The 21317-nt window shown below is 40.5% G+C and overlaps 2 protein-coding genes across 3 annotated transcripts in view; both read right to left on the reverse strand.

Moving 5' to 3' along the window:
• Positions 1–341, reverse strand: part of wwp1 (WW domain containing E3 ubiquitin protein ligase 1) — a 39256-nt gene extending 38915 nt beyond the window's left edge. The window contains exon 1 of one of the 2 annotated variants that reach the window (XM_030348497.1): positions 208–341. The gene's annotated coding sequence lies outside the window, so the exon portion shown is untranslated. The remainder of the gene's footprint in view (positions 1–207) is intronic. The other variant, XM_030348498.1, reaches the window with a different exon arrangement.
• An 824-nt stretch (positions 342–1165) lies between these two features.
• On the reverse strand, positions 1166–9019 carry LOC115537708 (agouti-signaling protein). The gene is made up of 3 exons (XM_030349755.1): positions 8775–9019; positions 2166–2239; positions 1166–1672 (listed from the first exon to the last, which is right to left on the reverse strand). Exons 1-3 carry the CDS (start codon positions 8905–8907, stop codon positions 1469–1471), a joined length of 411 nt encoding a protein of 136 aa, XP_030205615.1. The 5' UTR covers positions 8908–9019; the 3' UTR covers positions 1166–1468.
• Positions 9020–21317: the final 12298 nt, after the last annotated feature.

The raw sequence follows: 21317 nt of genomic DNA on the forward strand, positions 1-21317 counted from the left end.
CAGCTGCTTGCAGAAGGGCCCAGTAGCTTGCTAGTTAGCTATCTAGCTAGCTCCTTAGCAGCCATGTCCGCCATCACAAAGATGGGCAGTCAGCTGGCTGAAAGTGGAAAATAGACCGTTAAGAAACTATCTGTGAAACGACACGGCTTCGGGTCTTTGTGATCGGGTGTAAGGAGTTAGTGTAGTCAGCCAGGTATGTTTTATTACCGTGTCAGTCGCTCCTGCTTCCCGTTACTCCGAGTTACTCCGGGGTTCCTTTTTGCTGGCTGGTAAAATGCCAGTCGTTTTGGCTTTCTGGGCCCGACAAAGTGCTCCGATCAGTGGCCATAAAGCCCCAGTACCGCAAAAACAAAATAGACACCTTCCACGGCAAAATCTGATCCAGCGCGCTACCCCAAATAATGAAGTGTAATGACATTGTAGATATAAAAGTCGGTCTTTTAATAAGTGATTTTACTTATTATTTTATATATAAAAAATAAATAAATAAATAAATAAATATATATATATATATATATATATATATATATATATATATATATATATATATATATATATATATATATACAAAATAAATACATTTAATTTCAATAAATAGAAGAAAAGTGTATTTTATTTTTGTAGACTTACTGAAACCAGGAAAACTTAAGTTATAGAATAATATAGGCCTACACACACACACACACACACACACACACACACACACACACACACACACACACACACACACACACACACACACACACGTAATATACTTTATATGTAAAAATGCACATATAAGTTTAAACAGCTTCAGATTGCTGGCCTACTCATATCCACAGTATTGAATTGAATGTGCACTTCATGTAAGACTGCTGCAGATGGTGAACTATATGCAGAGCTTTAAATCATGCAACAATATCACCAATAACATTAATTAAATATGAATCAGTTATAAAATGGCAAATAGATGTACTCTATATAATCTATACATTAGTTTCAAGTAATTGACCCAAGACCATGTCAATGGGGGTAAATTACTAAATTGCGCCACCATCTGATTGTATTAAATCACTGTTATCACCATCTGTTAAAATTTGATTTGAGTATTCTCCTGGAAAAAACATTTACATAAATTATGCTAACATATAAACATACGTTTATAGAAACAACATGGAATGACAGGTGACAAGTCATATTGTTTATTGTAATTGAGAAAATATAGCTTAATAGCCATAACGGAGCCAAAAACTCACGTCATAGGCATTTTTGGATTTGTACAAGAAAATATACACTGGAGAATACATATAGATTACAAACTCTAAAGCAGCTATAGACGATAACAAAAATTATCATTTTGTACCAGCAATGGTTCCTTCTGTTCAGTAAATAGGTCTATGCTCTATTATCGACATGCATTTGTTATTATAGTTATATCACATCTGTTCTTGTGGTACGGTTGCATGTGTGTCTTTCCTCATGTTCCGTTCTATGCCTTCTTTCCGCACATCGAGTTGGTCTTGCGGCAGAAGCAGATGGTGTTAAAGAATCGACACTGGCAGCTTGCGCACGGGTCACAGCAGCGGGAATTGGGGAGGCAGCCTTTGGAAACCTCGGTGCACCTTGGAGCATCGGGGAGCTTAGCCACTTTAGGAGGCGGCCCTTTGGGGTATGCCGGGCGCACCCTGGGCCGCTGTAAAGGAAGCACAACAGGAGGGCAAAGGGTTGTGGATGTCTTGTGGTTGGGGTCGACTTGTAGTTCAAGACTGAGGGGCTGAGAACACGTCATTCCTTGAGAATTCCCCTTCCTATCAATTGTTATATTCCATAACTGTGTCAGATTTATCCCCCACACTAGCAGGTCAAGTTATGGCCATAGGCTGCACTGATGTACCAAGAAGGACATGTAATATTTAAAATCCAATGCAGCTAATCTGATAAGGCAACCTATATTAAGATGGATAACCCAGACTATCGCACATTAATGAATTCCAACTATGTTCTTGTTAATACAATGATGTATATATTTTTATATTAGCGCTCTATTGCCAATAAACTGTTCAATGGTTCATATCTGACACTGCCTGTTATGTTTCAACCTGAGAGCGAGCGCTGGAGAGAGATACGAAGGAAGGTCTGGAACGAAAGACGAAGAGCGCAATGATTGAGACAGAATTTCACCTTACCATCTCATAGACTCTTTGCCGCTCGTACATTCTTCGTGCAAACAGTGGCCTCTGTTTGCCTTGGATGAAGAAATCTGTTATGGCACAAAAAACAAGGCGTCTTTATAGTGTCCATTAGAGTTAGATCATCAATTTACTTCAGAAGAACCAACTGAAGAGGCTGATATCACAGGAGTTATTTAAATAGGAACCAGATAAAGGTTGTTGAAATACAAATTGTAGTGTGTGTGTGTGTGTGTGTGTGTGTGTTTGTGTGTGCGAGATGCTTTGATAAAAAGGTGTGCATACATTTTCAACAGACATGCCGAATATGTGTGTACAGTACAGTGTAGGTGTTTCACAAATCTTAATGTAGATGGTCAAAAGAGGCAAAAAAAGGTTGGACTAGACACTATTACATTCCAATGGAGGTATAATCTAACTTAGGAGCAAGGAATGTAGAATGGACTCTTCTTCTACTCACTCAAAAGAGCATAAATCAGCCAACGGGCATTAAGTAGCTTGCCTGATGTGCCGGCACTGAATCATTATCATTACTTCTTAAAGATTATGCCTTGTCCCACACTTTACAAGCCCTTTAAAAGGACAATTCCATACATTTTAACGGATCACAATTGTCCATCCCTGCTAGTAGAGGCCAACTGAAATCACAACATATTAATTTGTTAGGAATCAAATTCGCCTGAAACACAGTCATAAAATAGCAGTCACACCTCAATATAGTCCAGCCATGGAAAAAGGGTTACATATACTACCCATCCCGAAGTAATCTAGAACTGATGTACTTCTTTAAGTAGTGTCACTTGACTAATGGCTCAGTCACCTCCCCCCCTTCGGCCCAGGCTGTGGGCCGGCTAGCCCCAGAACTTCTGCTATTACACAGTACGAATGCTTGATCCGAGGTAAATTTATCACAGACAGCATCACATCCCTGGCACCGCTTGAAGGGCTCCCTATTAGGACACAAACCTGAGATTTCACAGATTACTTTAAAAGCACACTAGACATGCCAAACTCTTATGAGGTATCTAGGGTGTGACCATTGATCTTCACATGCAGCCCTATTGGCAGATCCATGCAAGTCAAGGCTTATAACTTAAGGCATCTGTGCATTCGCCTTCAGAGATCCCTAGGCTCTGGAACACCCTAACAGCGGGAATAAGGCGTTAACCCCTAGCAATTGAGTGGTTTGTTAAAAGAATGCGAGAATATCTGTTTTGAGTTGATTGTGTCTGTATCTAGATTTTAGACTGCTCCTTGCTAATTTCTCTTCCCTTATTGATGAATCCATTTTGTTGGTCAATCACAGGTGTGTGAATGGAGCACTCGTCAAAGGTGGAGAAACGAAGGGAGGGAGCAGAGGGTTTGCTCTATTGATTGTTTTGGTTTAAAAGGTTGATCTCGCTTGTTTTTATTCTGAACTTTACGTTTATGTATAACACTTTTATATGGCTATTTTGAATGATGCATATATTTAAGGGAATAAAGAGAAGGTTTTTTAATGCATAAATCGCATGCATAAAAGTCTTAGTTTGATGACGTCGTTTAGTAGCATGGGCTCATTTCCAGTGGAAATCAAGCTGACCAAGCAGGACTCATTTTCACAGACGAGGTAATGCAATGAAAGATTTATTCACGCTAAATTTAATCACACGTCATTTCATTGTAATGATATAGCCACAACTAATTAGTTAGTCAAATTAGCATTACCCTGCTAATTGTAGTTAATTAGATTACGCAAACATCACATTTTTTGAGGTACGGTTCAGGTGCGTTCATAAATAGCAGGTCACCGTTATCCAACAATGGTAGAAAGGTTGCAGTGAACAAATGTTTCCTGGCCTGCATTGTGAAGCAAGTTTAATTTAAAGTTTTTCAATATGTAGTTGAAAATATAGGTATTTGCACATATTGACCGTTTCAATTTCAACCTTGTGGGTTGTTAAAAGCTTTGGCATATTATTTGGTAGCTCTTAACCATTTGAAAAAAACATTAATTATTTTTTATCTACATTTAAAACCAATTTAAATTCTGCTGTGACTGTAAAAAATCAAAAGCAGACTGCAGGAAATAAAACGTGTCTACCATTGAAGGGGATGAACAATAAATAACAGTATCATCTGCATAGAAGTGACAGGCAGCATTGGATATTTTGGTCACAAAGATTGTTTATATATATTGAGAACAACAATGGCCCTAGTATGGAACCCTGGGGCACACCCTTTAAAAGTGGAAGAAAGGAGGACGAAGACCCAGCAAACTGGACACATTGGGTTCGCACTGACAAATAATTTGAAAACCAGTTTACGGCCTGCCTGGATAAACCAATTTTGTGTAGTCTATCTGCCAAGGTGGCACGGTCAACCATATCAAATGTCTTGGAGAGATCAATAAAAACAGTGATTCAATAATATCGTTAGCAACTTTTAAGGCTGCAGTAATTGTGCCATGTCATTTTCTAAAACCTGATTGGTGTTCGGATAAAATATTACTCATGTCAAGAACTTCTTTAAGTTGGTCACTGACACACTTTAAGGACTTTAGCTTAACACATAGTTAAAAAATTGGCCTGTAATTGTTTAACACTGTAGGATCGCCTCCTTTAAACAGAGGCAGGACAAGGGCAGATTTCCAAATGTTAGGAATCTTATTGTTGAGAAAAGTAAGATTAAAAATATGGGTCAGAGATTCTGCTATAAAGTCTAAACCCACATCAAAAATAATGGCTCAAGCTTGTCAGGACCTGCAGATTTAGCAGGACCAGATGTTTTAGTGCTCTCTGGACCTCAATTATGTCCAGTGGAACAATATTAAAAGATTGAACAGAATGTGGTTAGCCAAGCAATGTTATCCATGGTCTCAACAATCATACTTAAAATAACGTTTTCAGCGTTCATAGCACATCGTAGTAGGCTTGATCGATATTTAAATGTCACATCATTAAATAAGATAGTTTTTAGTGCATTGAAAATCTACGTTTGAAATTACGCACAGCTGGTGCAACAGGTTGACTTGCTAATTATGTATAACTATCCTGCATTGGAAGTCATTTCCAGTCAGATTCATGTTTTTAAACCAAACCTTTGTTTTAATTGCATAAGCAGAAAAGCATTGTAATAAACCATCCTATGTATAGAGACACAAACAAAGAATGCAAGTAGTACTACATAAAACACATGACAGCTCTTTCAATGTAGCCAAATAAATGTTGTCAGCTGATGATATCCTCTCTGTATCTCAAGGTACAATATGTTACAGGCAGACCGATCTCATTGGATGTATCAATGTAAACTGTTGAGACCTGGAGATCTCATCTAGCGGTGGCAAGTGGAAGAGGGACGGGCTCAGCAGGCGGCACAACAAGAGTGAGCAGAATAGTGTGAGAGATACATGACCAATACCCAGACCCAAACCCGCATGGCCAGCACACTTGGTCCATGGCGGCAGTATTATAATTACTATAACAACATCACTCCTGTTATGTTCTTTGGAAATATCTTCCTGGAAGTGTATGGCTGGTATTCTATTCTTGTTATAAAAATGTATATTCTATATTTCCATACTGCAATACATTCATATTTGCAATGAATGTATTGACATGAAAAATGAGAACAATGTATTAAAGTGCAGCTCGAGTGCGAAGGAATGAGGTTGTAGTTCAGCTCTTATCACTTTTCTCTTGTTGTGGAGAGCAGGCCCCTGTGAGGGGGCCTGCACATCTGATTGCATTCAGATGTGTAGGAATAACCACGTTTTGACATCTCAGATAAATATAGACCAGGGCCATACCACTATTTATTATAGTAGACAGTAGAAATTTCAAAGCTCTGCTATTCCAGTCTCTGATAGATATAGTCCTCGTCAAAACTAACATCTTCACCTTCTGCTGGATGCTAATGGAGTGGAGTGTATAGCTTAGTGTTCATTTAAAACAACCAACACCACATACCCTTTATAAAACATCACATTTCATGTAGGACCAGTGATTATTTTTTCTGACATGGAAAGGTCTTCAACTCCAGGCTCTAGAAAACAGTGGATAAGTTATACTCAGTATTCCTAGCCTATCTGATGGTGAGTCAGTGGATGGGGCTGTGGTGGAGGCTGCTAGGTAGAACAGACCTCAAGATGCTTTCAAGGTCTCCTGCTAGAAGTTGAGGATTGTCCTCCTGTTTGGTACTACACATATTGAGCATGTTCCAAAAACTGATAATACATTGATGGCAAAAGTTAAGGCAAGGGATACTTACGAAATAACGGACAACCCTTCATAACATGCCTCTGTGAAATTGAACACAAGCACAGAATATAGTCTTGGTTTATGAACTTAGTGAGAAAAATACTGCATGCTAGGATAACTGTTAGTACTATACTTGAATAGCGTAGCCCAATGGGTGCTTGCCTGTCTAAGAGAGCACTATCTCTCCTCCTGTCAGATAATCTTCTTGGGTCCTTTGAGTCACAGGTACATTTATGCTTCACATGCCCAGCCTCGGCAAGTCAGAGCAAACTGGACTGAATAATCGTGAACCAAATCGAGTGAGCAATAGAATAAAAAAAATCACATTTTAAATAGCTATCTAGTTTGTCGACTTCCATCCTCACGCTCTGTGTTTCCCGTATTTCTCGGATGCTAAGGGTTAAAGGGCAGATGGCGCTGTTAAAACTCGAAAAATTGCCCAGGACGTTACCCTAATAAAAAGGAAAGATATCTTTCCTCTTTACAAATGATTGGAAACATTAAGGATATTGTAAGTGCACAAGAAAAATAAAAATATATAATGTAGGTCTAGGATGTTTTTGATATTTTGATGCCTAAACCTTACATATATACCTTTAAATGGCCACTGTATGAACAGGATGTGATTTAACTTATAAAATGAGACCTTCAAAAACCCTCTCCATTACGTAGAACAGACTGTGGGCTGATTTTGTTTGGGAAAAACTCAGGAAGAGTTTCTTATACATAATACCTTTCATATTTAAACTAATATTTAACCTCTCTAATATTTTGTCTTCTCTGGTGGCTGGATGCTATGAAGACGTTGGTAGATGTTAGGGCTTTTTTAAATTATTTGATGGGTTGTCTTTCCCTGCAGTGTAATGGAGAAACCCGGCACTATACTTTGATCCCATGGGTGGGGCTTGTGTGGTACGACTTTGTTAGGGATGCGCTCCGGCCAAAGGGGGCGTTTCTGAAATGTTGTCCTGGGGTTTGCTGATTGGCTAGGTGCATTGTGTCTGTGAATGTCCCTGGTTCTAGGACTCTAATCTTTTCGAAGAGTTCTGTGTATCTGTTGGTTACAGTATTTATTTTTTTAACCCCACTTATATGCAAGTCATTGCTATTGTGTTATAATTTCAATAGTTTATATTTAGTTTAAGATTTTTTATTTGATTATTCTGACTGATACAAAATCACAATAGCCAAAATAAATAATGAAATGATAAATGAACTTACATTTCAACCTGCAGTACATATTTCACAACTAGCCATTATGATAGTCTATAATTAGTAAGAACAGTAGGCCTATAGCCTGCAACTTACCCATCCAGTCCTTCAAAGCGCCTTCTTATTTAAAAGGAAGCTCTATAGCCTCGCTTATCGCTACCATCTTGACGAACCTCTTAACTTATCGCTTCGATAGACAATTACGAAGGACTAAATCAGTTAAACCTTTAAACAGTTTCTTAAATGGGCATGTCATGCTGATAACGTATGGAACCGTAAACATGTCAATCTTAAAATGGAACATAGACATCTATGGTCGGGGAGTTATTCATCTGAATCGACTTTAACAGGCTCATAAAAGTGTATTGCATGTAAGAATTCCACTGTCACAAACAGCACCAACACGTCCAGCAAGATCCAATGCAACATTCCAAAAATTGCGCTGTTTGCACAATATTTTATTTGCACGAATCACGTCTCCTCCAACCCAAACTATCTATCGCTATAAAGACAAATAAAAAGAATAGGCCTAAAGCAACTCATATGTCCGATCGCATGTTTTTATTAGGCCTATATATAAGATAAGATAAGAGGATACTTTGTCTGTTACACAAGGGTTACAGAAATGTTTATGTGACATGGCTCCAGTAACATAAACATTCACACAGACATAAAGTGTGTTGAGGTAGGGTTCTGATATTGGTAGCACGGTGCCGCCTAAAACGCCTTCAAAGTGTCAATATCAACAACATAGACGTATCCTCAATAAAAAAGTAGCCCTATAAATGGATGCTATCACCACTATTTCCAGATAGACCGACTTGTATTGACACCTGATTAACAGACGAAAGTAAAACTCATTCGCAAATATTCCTTGGATATTATTTTCAAACTAATTATTTTGAATTACTAATTATTTAACCTTTTATTAATTTGCTAGAGCTATTAATAGCTTTTTAGTAATGTCCTAATTGTTCTTTACATTTCAGCTTGCAAGCACATCGAAGCAAGAAAATAAGTTTATAAACTACAAAATACAAAAAAAGAACAGATTTTGGAACAGAGTAGTAGACTATTGTAATCACTTTAAATGATCCAATATGCACTGCACTGAGAAGGAACAGCTTGTAAGAAAACATGGCCTACGCATCCTCACCTGAGTTATGAGCAGATTTACCGGGGCCCGTTAATCTGCTGCGGATAAATTTGCCGTCACTTTTTGATAAAAGTCTAGCATTTAAGCATTTCAGCTGGAGAAGCAACAAACACAAAAATATCGAGAACTTCATTCCGACTCTAAAGTTATATCCTAAGTTTGTCAGCAAGTTGTCCGTGGAAAAACAGACGTCCTCTCCTTGCGAGAGCTCAACACTTGATTATTGATGTCTCTTTTCTCCCTCACTCTCCTCCAGACAAGGACACGCCCCGTCCCATCATGACCCGTTACTCACTAACCTAGTGGTCCACCTTATTTTTATTGAGCATATAATTCCCTCTCTGTTTTTGCGCTCCCTACACCTGCTCAAGCTTGTTTGACATGACTCACTGAAGGTAAAAGTAGAAGAATATCAGCATTTATAAAACATGGCTTAATACATAATTACATCTGAAGTGTATTTTTTCTTTTGTCAGACGTCCTTATGTCAAAGTGTAAGAGTCAAGTCTTAATTTCCCAACCACCATGTTAGATAACGATTACATTTTCCTGGTTGGATTCTCCCAGCCTTGTCTTTGTTCATCTCACATGCTGACAAGTTTGAGGAACTAGGCCAAAGCCGTTAAACGTGTCCAACAAACAGTGCTTTGATGAATAGTCTAATCTCAGGGATTTACCCATTTCCAGGGTGTCACGGGAAAATGTATCCTCATAATATCGAATTAAATATCAAATGAAATACAAATTATACAACCTTGTTTACTTGGTGGATGGCTGCGTGGTCATGTGCGCTGTTTTTCCCACACTTTGGTGGCCGGCAATCGTCTAAATCTGCCAGAATATTTAGTCCCATGAACCACATTTAAACTGACTAATATGGTTCATTCGGGCCCTAGTTGTCTTCGTGTCCAACGCGGTGCTAAAGACCAGCGATGGTAAATATTGGGTTAGGTCATTTTTTACATCAAGCACATAACGAATAAAATAGGGGCACCAAATACAAGGCCACTCAACCCTGTCATGAGACCAAGTTGAATGGTGTCATGACATGCCACCAGCTGTGGTGTGATTAGCCGACAAGCCGTTTTGGAAATCTGCCCCAAGATGAGCGACGTTTGCTACAGTCCACTGGGTAGGCTGGTAGACTGATCTATCCAGCACACATCTAGGTGGACACACCCACCTGTGATGTCATAATGAGCAGTTTTCCAAAACGGATTGTAACGGCTAATCACACCACACCTGGTGGCATGTCATGGGACCTTTATCAAAACCTCAACACCTAGAGAGCAAAAGGTGAACAAAGACCACAGTGGCAACTGGCAACAAACAGCACAAAACGAAGCTAACAGGCAGGGACACAAAAAGTGCATGTATCCAAAAAGCATGAGCTTGATGGAGCATCCGGAGACCAGGAAAAAACTGATGAGGCCTTTAATCGGCGGGTTGGCCCTCGGTAGCAGGCCTCCACCAATCATTTCAGTGCGGACTGCAGAACGACCATATTTGTAGTCCTAAAAATATAGGACAGGGAGAGAAAAAAGAAAGAAAGGGGCAAACCAAAACCGCACAAATACATAGGAACGTAACACCCCTACCCATGCAATTTCACATCAAGTAAACGACTTCTTGTAGCTTATCTCAAGGTTGTATAATTGAGTTGTGTAATTGATTTTTTACCTCACTTTTTATGAAAGCAAAGTGAGTTTGGTGTTATTTCTTTCAGCACTCACATTATTTGAATGAGGTTCAAGGGGGCTACTTCCAGAGCTGGCCCCCAAATAGACACGGCCATACAACCTTCAACCAGTTGTGTCACATCTATCATCAGGCAAGGGAAGTAACGCACGTTCCAGCGATCCCCGTGATGCATCTGGGTTAGAATCTCGGTGTGGTGCCTCTTCATTTATCTTTGTCCACTCTGGTGAATGACAGGTGGCCTAACAGGGACTATGAACACCGCAAGCCAAGAACCTCCGGCCTGCGGCAGGGTTCTGATGGGCACCCACTCACCTTGTTGTTGGCAACAGTAATAAGACTCCCCTGAAGCTAAAGTCTCTCTTCTTTGAAGGGTACTTTTCTCTCTACCTTCATGGGTACGCATGTTTTCATTCAGATATAAAGTCCCAGTTTCCAGATGGAGACTCCAGATGGTCTTGCTTCAGAGAGGTTCTGGAATATGTATTTGTTTCATGGGAATTAAGCCTCGTGGAACTCACTGTTGGGGACACAGGCATCATCGGGTTTCGACATTCGGCTCACACTGTTTCAGCCAATGCCTCACGCAGTGCTTGCATGCTTCCCCCTTGGGTTTTCCATCCTGTTTTGAACATTCATGCCAAACCTCCATTTGAACTTTTAAAGCAGTCTGGAACAGGGCCTTAAGACTTCCTTTTTCCTCACAATTGACGACAAAGGTGTGCCAAAAGATTGACGTCCTGTACTGTTTGTACAACCCCCTCATGTCTGCTACAGGAATGAGAGGGCACTGAGTTAACTCTAACACAAATCCTGATGTAGAGCCAGTAATCTACTTCAGTGTTTTAAACTCGGCCATTCATTTTTGAGGTGTTGTTATGTGGAGCTATGTGGCTTGCACAATAACACAAAGCCATGTTTTATTGGATGTGGAGAGGCCAGGTCATGTCTGAACTGCATCTGGCCAACTGGGTGTTTTGTGTAATAAGTGGCAGCAGCTGGCTTGACTTTCCCAGATGTTTGCTTGGATTAACACCTAAATGCGACATCATCCTCCCTCCCACAGACACACACTTTACTTGTATTACTTAGCTATAGTTGTAGCATTAACTCAGCAACATTTCAATAACAACCACAATGACATGGGTTTGTGGGCCCCACCTATGCAACCCCCTCTCGGATATGCTAAACAATTTGGGTTGACTGAAATTAAATGGAACGAGTACACTCTGTACTAAGGGCAGCGCATAGGGTTATAACAGGGCTGCTTGTTGGCAAAAACAGAATGTATGCGCGGACACACAGTCATATTTATAGCTGGTGACGACTTCTGCACCGTAAGCGGCAGGTTAATTGCTGTATAGTCTTTAAGACGGCTGACTCTCTTGGGGAGACTGACCAATACAGTTGCGTGTTTAGCGTTATTAATAGAACCGAAACCAACACCAGTCCTTAGGGGAAAATAAGCATTACGGCAGGTGAGGACCGAGGGCATGCTTTCAAAAGAAAAACATGATAATAAGTTGATAAGTTTGATAGGTGATTATTGTTCTCTCTCATTTTTGTTAATTTCGTTTCTTAATTTCTCCTCAGATAGACGTATTTGGTTTGCTTTCTTTGGACCAAAAGGACCATCTGTGCTGCATCTCATATTCAACCCTGTGGGGATTTATTAGGATATTTATTTTCATAAGGATGTTGAGTGCATGCCTGTCATGTGAAATGTGCTACGGTGTGGTGGTGGCGGACAGAAGCCCGTCAACCGTCATCGTTGAGTTAGAATTAAGAAATTTTAAATTCTGATTAAATGGATTTATGGGGTTTATTTTTCATTCATAAAACATTCGAGCCACAAATGCCCAGGCCTAGCGACGCAGCTGCATGTACATTCCAATAAAAATATAAAAATACGTTTTCATGGTATATATAAAACCTATATTAACATACATTTCAACTGCAAATGTATATAAACATACGTTCTATAGCTAAACGTATATTAACATTAATTCTAAAGGGCAGCCAAACCCATTACCGGCCAAACCACAATTTAAATTCAGCTGCTTCTGTTGCTGCTGAGCTTCATTGGGGGACTTCTGCCCTGGTAATCTATTCCTCGTGAACCCCGAAGGAATGCCTCTGGCATGAGCATCTCATAAAACCTTTAAACAGCCAGCAAACCCATAACCGTTCATATTTTTCAAAAGGTGGTGATTAGTCTCATATGATCGTCCGCATAGCCATCTATTCCATGTCATCACTGTGACTGATATTTTTTTTCCTAAAGTCCTATGTTTTTGCCAGTCTCCAAACACTGTGATTGTCCATATGCTGCGAACGCAGATGGTGTTATTTTCGTGAGTGGCGGAGTGGTAATCGGGAGAGACGGGACCATTCCCTGTGGGCCGTTATTGTTTCGGGGCCACCGGGCTGATTACCGCAGGCTAACAATATTGCGTTTATAAAATTCCCTTGTTGCGCCATCCAGCCAGCCTGACCTGTGCGCTCCTCTCACACACTGTCTCCCACATACAAACAAATGCAAGCACTCACAAACTGTTAACGTCGCTACCAGGTCTTTGCAGAGGGGAGTAAACGAGCGCCCCCTCCCCAAGTGGCACAGCCCAGTTGGTCCTTGAACAGCTATGACATCACTGAACTGTCATGCAGCTCGTAGAGAGTGTAAAGATTATCCTGGGATAGCTAGTGCGTCTCCTGCGGTAGACGCATCACTAGCTGGCAAGCCTGGCCATCAAGTTATAACAAATAAATCGATGTAGGCAAAGAAGAAGATGAAAATGGGCAGATTTTAGAAAAAGTAGCTAGCTAACCATCAGAATCAACATTATTTATCATTACAAAAGTTGTATGGTGGTAGCATGTATGTTTCCACAGAATGTTTTTATTTTTCGAGCCACAGAACTGAGTCAGCCCAGTGATGCTGATGAGACAGGTCAGGAGGCAGCAGAGACAACACAGCTACCGTTGTGCACACTGCACAATGATATAAGTGCAACAAAGGATAGAATGCCGTTTCTACTGTAATATTGCAGGAAATTACATAACTGCATGTGCTATAACTGCAACATATGGAGAATATAGAAAAACATATGCCATAATATGTTGGCCGCGGTGTCAACTTGTGATTTAGCTGATTTTAACCTCATCAAACCTGAAGGAATTTCTCAGGCATGAGCATCTCATAAAACCTTTAAACAGCCAGTGAACCAAAAAACGTTTTTGCTTGTAAAACCTGGTGATCTGATATGATCGTCCACAAATTAATCAATTTAACGATGACTTTGATAACGTGGCATAGATATGGTGACACGGCGTCGCTAAGCCATTTGTTGATTCTTGAATGTTTTATGAGTGAGAGCCCTATAAATGAATACGATCGATAATAAAAAAACGCGTTTTGGCCAAAGGGGATTGGCTCGTGACTTGTTTGTGACATCAGAGTGCCTCTGAAAAGGTAATCTGACGTCAGAAAAATTAATCCATCTGCGTTCGCAGAGTGTAAAATCACAAATGTTTTGAGGAGAATGGCAAAAACAAGATTTTATAGATTTTTCCTCTAAATTTGGCACTTATTTCAGTAACAGTCGGAACATGGAATAGATTACTATGTTGACGATCATAAGAGACAAATCACCACTTTTGAAAAGTATAAAAAAGGGTTTTGGGTTCACTGGCTCTGAGTTTTTCACAACATGGAGAACAAAAATGTGGCTTGACATCTTCTGTAATGACAATATTTTTGTAAATCTTTCGGTGAACCAACAACCTAGCACATACCAACCGTACTCTTAAGTGAAATCAACTTCTGGTTGAATCTTATGACTACGAACTGATTTGCTTTTGTATTCTATAATACATTTTCTATGTGTGCTACTCAGCAGTTATCCAGATGCAACATATATTATGAGCTGCAGGGGAGAGAGATCTTCAATGAACATCGAGGTACACTAATAGTTAGCTGCTGTCGGTATCCCCTTTTTGACCTTTTCACACACAAAACGAGATCACTCGCCTTGCCTTTATTTGGGTTTAACTGTGTGACAGCAGGCTTCCTATCACCATCTTATTGTACTTTATGATGAGAATCTATGGAGAGAACTACATTGGGAATGCAAAAATGGCTTCAGATATCAACCTTGACCATGCTCCCATCATTTTGGGTCCAATGGACTAATAGAGAAAGTATTTTTTGACATTGGGAGAACACTTCAACCATTGAAGTTGATAAAAAAGGGAGGCAATTTGAACCCTTAACCCGCAATAGCGCCCTGTCAATGTTCGTCGTCTCAAAGTGCTTGTTTTTGCCAGTGAACTGTTATGTTGTGTCCTTTTGTCTTTAGCTTTCACTTTTGGGTCTGTTTGTTTCTAACTATAAGTCTCTTTCAAGGAGAAGTTGAGTTGAGTGGTCGCAGGAAGGAAATCTGGACATATTACGCATATCATATTAGGTATTGTGATTTACTTGACTCTTTTTCGAGAGTATAGCCATGGCACAACTGACCCCCTCAGACTTATGCTTTAGAATTTGTTAATAAAAGAAAAACAGATCATATTTAGCATTGGCTTAGTGTGAAAAAGCTACTAGCAATTGCTGGGTGCTCAATGGTACATAACATTGGGATGGATGGGATTTTCTTAACTCCCCTCCTGGCCTGGAAGCATAAAAGGCTGTCTTTGATTTAATACAGATGCCTTTGTTTGTTGGATGCATAGGAGAGAGGCCCCCCCAAAGTAAAGGTCTTATATATATACTGTATAAAGCTCGACCCTGCAATCAACTCCTTGAGCCCTCCTTACTTACAGAGTGTTTACTCAACATAATTTCAGCCAAGCAGATATGTGTAAGTCGTGCAAAATTGTTTAAAATAACATCAAATTACATACAAATGATATAACCAAAGGACATTTTTTCTGATATTAATGACAAAAATCACAAAATGTAATATTTAGTAGCATGGATAAAAGGGTCTGCTACAATGTGTTAATAGATACATAAACTGCATACAAAAACACTGTTTATTGTTGGTGGTTCATCTAATAGTAATCCATAGTAGGAGCTGATCTAAGATCACTTAAGTGATGATTAAAAAAGGACAAATATTTCCTTTGGAATGCGGCAGAGTGTACCATCCACAGACCCATACTGTCTTATCACTAGGTTACCCTCTATTTGCAGTATGTTTTCATACTGGTTTGTTTCCAATAGCACTAACATTGGGCAAATCTCCTGTTTTATATGACTACTTAGGATATCAAATATTTTAATACATTTATAAACCCTCTAATGATGATTGCTATATTTATACTTCTCATTTAGTGGGTCTATGCATACACTGCATGAAAAGAGTTAAATAAATAGTGTCCTTGTTATGGTTAGCTACTTTCACAACGGGGAAAACCGGTCTAGGGTTTCTTATAATGGCACCCTGACATGTGCTACTCATCAGAACAAGCAGACCCCTTACCTTGTACTGGAGTATACATGGACCTTTTCAGGGTGAGAAATATACTGTCTCTGGGGGGGTTGTTGCCTAAAAAAGTAATTAGCAAACCAACATCATTTCCTGCATCGATATCCCCTTAGAAGTACGTCTATAAGACAAGAGAATGACATGTCAAATGTGCACTACGCAAACTGCAATATACAGAATTGAATGATATCATTGAGGCCTACAATGTAGGCTATTCATTAAGGAGCCCATTGAGAAACCTTTTGCAAATGTCGAGAGATATTATGTACTATGTGTGAAGGATAACTGATAAAAATGTAAAATGTAAAAGTCCCTTTTAAACCTTGTGGGTTAACATTTTTTGAATTCAATAGTTGGAGGTGGTTTTATTTTAGAAATGTACAGGCTAGAAAGCAGGCTATTGTTCATAGTCATTCTTAATTTTCTTTCACTGTGGGCTTTAGCGGCAATATTTAAATCGATAGGGAACAATCTAACAAGGTGCTTTCAAACCACTTGTCCCTCCTAAGGATGTACAGGGACAACTGCAGCAGGCTACAGATTTGTTAATCATAATCCACCATGGAGGTCGTTACATTTGTAATCCAAATGTTGGAGTCAATATTCTGACACACACGAAGACATGCATATTTAAAAATTCAATAGTTTAATTGAAAATACCTTCCCCCCCCCCCCCCCAAGTTCTCCTGGTGGTTCTCCAGAGGGGGCCCTCATCACATCTGCCCCCCCTATAACCTTAACCTTATGTAGGATGGGACATTCAACAAAAAGTCACCCTCTTTGAACGTTATCACTCGATAGAATAGACACTAACTCTTTTTCTCACAAGATGTAATGTCTGCAGCCTCACTTGAAGGGGGGCAGAATGGACCCAGGGTCAGGGAGACCATTCTTCAACGGTTGGCTCCAACAAAATACACAAAAGCCAAATCTGTCCCCAGAGAACCGACAGGTAAGTTTCCAGGGTGTAACTACAACCAAATGGACCTCTGAACATGAGTGTGTTTGCATTTGTGTGTGTATGTATATATATCAGTGGCGGCTGGTGGTTTTTAAAGTGAGGGAGGAAGGACTGCGCGCTTGGTTGCCATTGGCCTGCTTGCACTGTTGGTGTATGGTGGCATAAGAATGTGAGACTCAAGTTGTTTCAGGGTGTTTTGGTGAACTACAAAATAGCAGGGAGGGATATGTGAATAAAATGTATACAAAGCCACCAGTGGCCACACCGTAATTTGAGAAGGAAAGGATGCAAAGCATATTAGTCAAATCAGGCCTACTATTGATTTGTAAAAGTAAATAAAAAAATCTGGGCCTATCATTGGGCCTATTTTTGCCCTCACTGACTGAAGTTATTTAGCTATGTTAATTTTCAGTTACAATTGTTTTAAGAAAAGACTCAAGAACCAAAGTGATGCCATTTAAAATGCATCATGCTCTGAATCATTCACTAACACCCTTTCCACAATATCAAACAGAGCGGTCAGAGTAACAAACTAGTAAAAGAACAACAAGAACATTATTTCAAAACTATTTACATGGGCTGTAAGTCTAACTATTCAGATTGAGGGACTTCATTTATAGATCAGGTCAATCCTCCTTGCTGTTTGCGTTGCGAAGACAACATCAGTGAAACCATGAACAGCCCACGTTGGAGATTTGCTATTGCAATGTTCTTCATGGAAAGAGGGGTCGAATCCAAAGGAATAGCTTTAAAGAGACTTTATTTGTATAAAGTATTTTCGGTATGGTAAACTGATGCTCTGAAGTAAAGAGAGATTGAAGATGTGTTCTAAGCACGTGCGAGAGTGTTCTCCTAGCTGATCCTAGCCACAAACCCACGTATGTCTAATCGCTGCCGGGAGAGTTCTAATGTTTTCATGGCCAGGTGGGCTTCTTTATGGACTCAGCGAGGACCGGAAGACTTGGAGAGGAACCGGTGTGACGTAATCCTCGGTTTTCCTCGCCTGGTCTGTGAAGCTGCCCTCTGTGGCTAAAGTATCTATTGCAGCCTTCAGTAATGTCCTGCTTTCCCTTGTGGCTATGTGTAGTATTTACGGCTTATATATTTGGTCCTACCCCCTATTGGTTAAGTGAGGGAAATACAGCTTGTGTTCCTAAAATACGTAACACTATTATTCATAAGCAAACAAGGCCAGCAATAAAGTCGATTGCTTGTAATGCTACCAGTAAGCCATGCGTACCTAGCAAACCATGTAGCACTCACAACACTGACGTTGCCATTACTTCTGGTGACTTTGATTTTGGGAAGTAGTCTACCTCTTTCTTTGGTCGCTAACTTAGCACTGTAACTGAATGAATGGAATGATTTTTGTAATAAGACGTTAACAATGTCCTCCGTTTCCAATGTTTCCATTGTTCATTTAGGATCTCGCTATCGCAGGTTTCACCTGCTCTGCGTCTCGACTGAGCACCGCGGCAATGCAGACCGGGTTTGTTATCGATAGCGTTGCCAGATTGGGCAGATTTCCCGCCCAAAGATAATTGTCCCAGCCTAACATGGTTAGAAGTAGCCCAATTGGGTGGGAAATCGGACCAATCTGGCAACGCTGCTCAACGTCCAGGGATCCTGCTTATTGGTTCATAGCGCAGACGGATAGATTTTTGCGCGAATCAGACCCCTTAAGGTCCCACCCACTCAGAGGAGGATTTTCCTCCTCTCTCCCATTGAAACCCATGTTATCCACCGGCCGCCAGTACTTTCGGGGAAATGAATGGGAGTGAACGGCGGCGGAGGGAGGACGTTCCTCCCTGAAGTAATTGTCAATAGGCGATAGGGGGTGCCAATGTCCCTTTACCCAGGGAAACGAACATTATATATTCAAAGGCAATAAAGTAGTTATATTTAAGGGCATTAATTCATTACAATAGTCTGGGCAATCTACATTTTTTATTCTCAACAATGTTAGGGAGGATATTCCTCCCTCTCCTCAATGGAGAAGCCTCCACTGATATATATATATACAAAAAGAGAGCGAGAGCGAGAGAGAGGGTTAAAGCCTTGCAGGAAATTCGATTTTTCTGGGTGTTAACAGAGACGAGAAATTTCCTATCTCGAATTAATAAGTACATTTTGTTTTCTCTGTATTAACTTCCCTCCATAGAATATGGACCTCATGGTAAACGTAAGGAGTTGTTGATAAGAGAGAGAGAGAAAAGGAGAGAGAGGGAGAGAGAGAGAGAGAGAGAAATTCACAGGAAATCCACTTCGAACTTCCAGTGGAGTTCACAGAATAACAGTCTCGGCCAAAGCTCATACTTTAATATAAATATATAAGCTCTTTAAGTTGCTGACTCTGGAAGCCCCAAGAAAAAAACACATGCATGATGATAGCCTGCATATCGAAGAGGCCCCTGCTAAAGGCGCCCATCAGAATGACTGTCCCGTGGCCCCCCCAATGACGGCGTCGTTGCCCTCTCAATCGTAAACTGTCCGGCGTGTTATACTATGTTATTGTATGTTATGTGTTAATGCGGTTCAAATATCAGGTTTAATGGTTCAAATAAACAGAAAAATACGAACACGCCCACCCCTTTAAACCCCCCCAGCTGTTGACAACAGAAGCAGAATCTACCCAACACCGCCCTCCACTCTGACATGTTAAGACGCCAGCTCCTCTCACTAGTCGCTCTGACCAAAATAAAAACCATGAAACTGTAGAACTGACATGAGGGTAACGAGCCGGACGTTAACCTTCTAAGTTGGGCTCAAACAACCTTCCCATAAAAATATATGTCACGAGGCATAAAAAGAGCACTAAGGAGTTAAGGGCTCTTTATGGTTCCACGTTCCCGCAACGCAATGACAATGCAGACGCTTCGATGCAGTCTTGAACGTTTATGGTTCTGCGTTGGGTTTTAGTGAGCGGACCAATCACAGCCCTTGCTGCTGTGTCGCCTCGACGGAAGGTTGCAATTTTTGGGAGGCGCACGTCCGGCCCCTGCGGTAGACGCATGGAGGGTCCGCATTGCGTTGCGTGAACATGGAACCATAAAGAGCCCCTAAGAGCCCTTTATGGTGATCCGTCAGCCCCTCTCTGTGCACCGCTGAAATGCTCTTCAATCTTTAACCTTTTCTTCCTCTTCTTTCCTTTTCACTTATAGTTGGGTCATCTATAAAAGTTCCGTGACTGTGGAGAGCAAAGGTTTGTTTCTCACTGGATTTGTCATCATTTCTCAAGGATTTGTATAAAGGTTAAATAAAAAAAATTGCCGGGGTGCCCCTTACAAAAATGTTGGGAAATTTTGGGAGAGCCCTATATCCAAAATGGCTGCTGTCAGCCAAGCTGGAAATGCACTTTTTAATGGTTTGTCCCACAGCGCTGCATTATAAATGGTTTCTGAGACTATTTGTGTCAAGAAATTCACAAATGATGTAGATTTATTGATTTGACCTTCAAATGCAAGAATGCTACCACTTTTGGCTCTTTAAATGTCAATTCTTCAAAATCGTCATATAGCCTTAATATTAGGCACAAATGAAAAAGGTCTGCTCATACTGAGTTCAGTTATGGACAGTAAAATTACAACATACACATAGGTCATCAGATGTCTGGGGTTGAACCAATGAAAGCAGGGAGACAGAGAAGATTCTTTAGGTTGGAGTTGTTTTTATTAACATAACATTAACGTTTTTATTATTATTTATTGAATTAACTAAAAGGACTCCATCTGAATCTGTTGAATCTCCACACTGACTCCTGTCATCATCACTGCTACTCTCATCAGAGCAGTCATGAGGTGTGAGCTACTGCGGCAAGGGGGGCAGGGTTTGACGCACTGGTCCACACTTTCCGTTCACTAGTTCCCAGAAGTGACCAATGGGAGAAGGAGGCTCTTGTAGGTTGTAATGGAGCAGGCAATATGTAAGGTTTGACCTTTCCATATGAAGCTTCATAGAGTCAGGTGGGAGACGGATTATATTCTTATTCTTCAGTTTGTGCCATTTGGAAACTCAGGCCTGCCCGCAGCTCACATCTGCACTCTCAGCATAAATTATGGAGAGGACAAATGCCTTCATATCCGCTCCAACTTCATGTTTTAATTCCAGACTCTCGCCCACTCGTCCCAGGAGCTCTCTTGCCTCAGAATTGATCTTCACCTCCTCCAACACATTCTCCTTCCCATACCCATAGAACCCTGAGGTGTGGTCAATGCCAGTGATCACATGGAGAGGTATGATGATATCTGCAACCTCTTCCGAGAGCATAGCACGGCAGTTGATTAATGCATGCTTGCGTTTAATCAGCAGATCCCCTCATTCTGTGAAACAGTATGATAATTTGTCAAATGTGGACGAAGTCAGGGATCCCCCTGACTTGCTGCGAGACGTAAGCTG

Source organism: Gadus morhua, chromosome 23 (genome assembly GCF_902167405.1).
Source record: "Gadus morhua chromosome 23, gadMor3.0, whole genome shotgun sequence".
NCBI lineage: Eukaryota > Metazoa > Chordata > Actinopteri > Gadiformes > Gadidae > Gadus > Gadus morhua.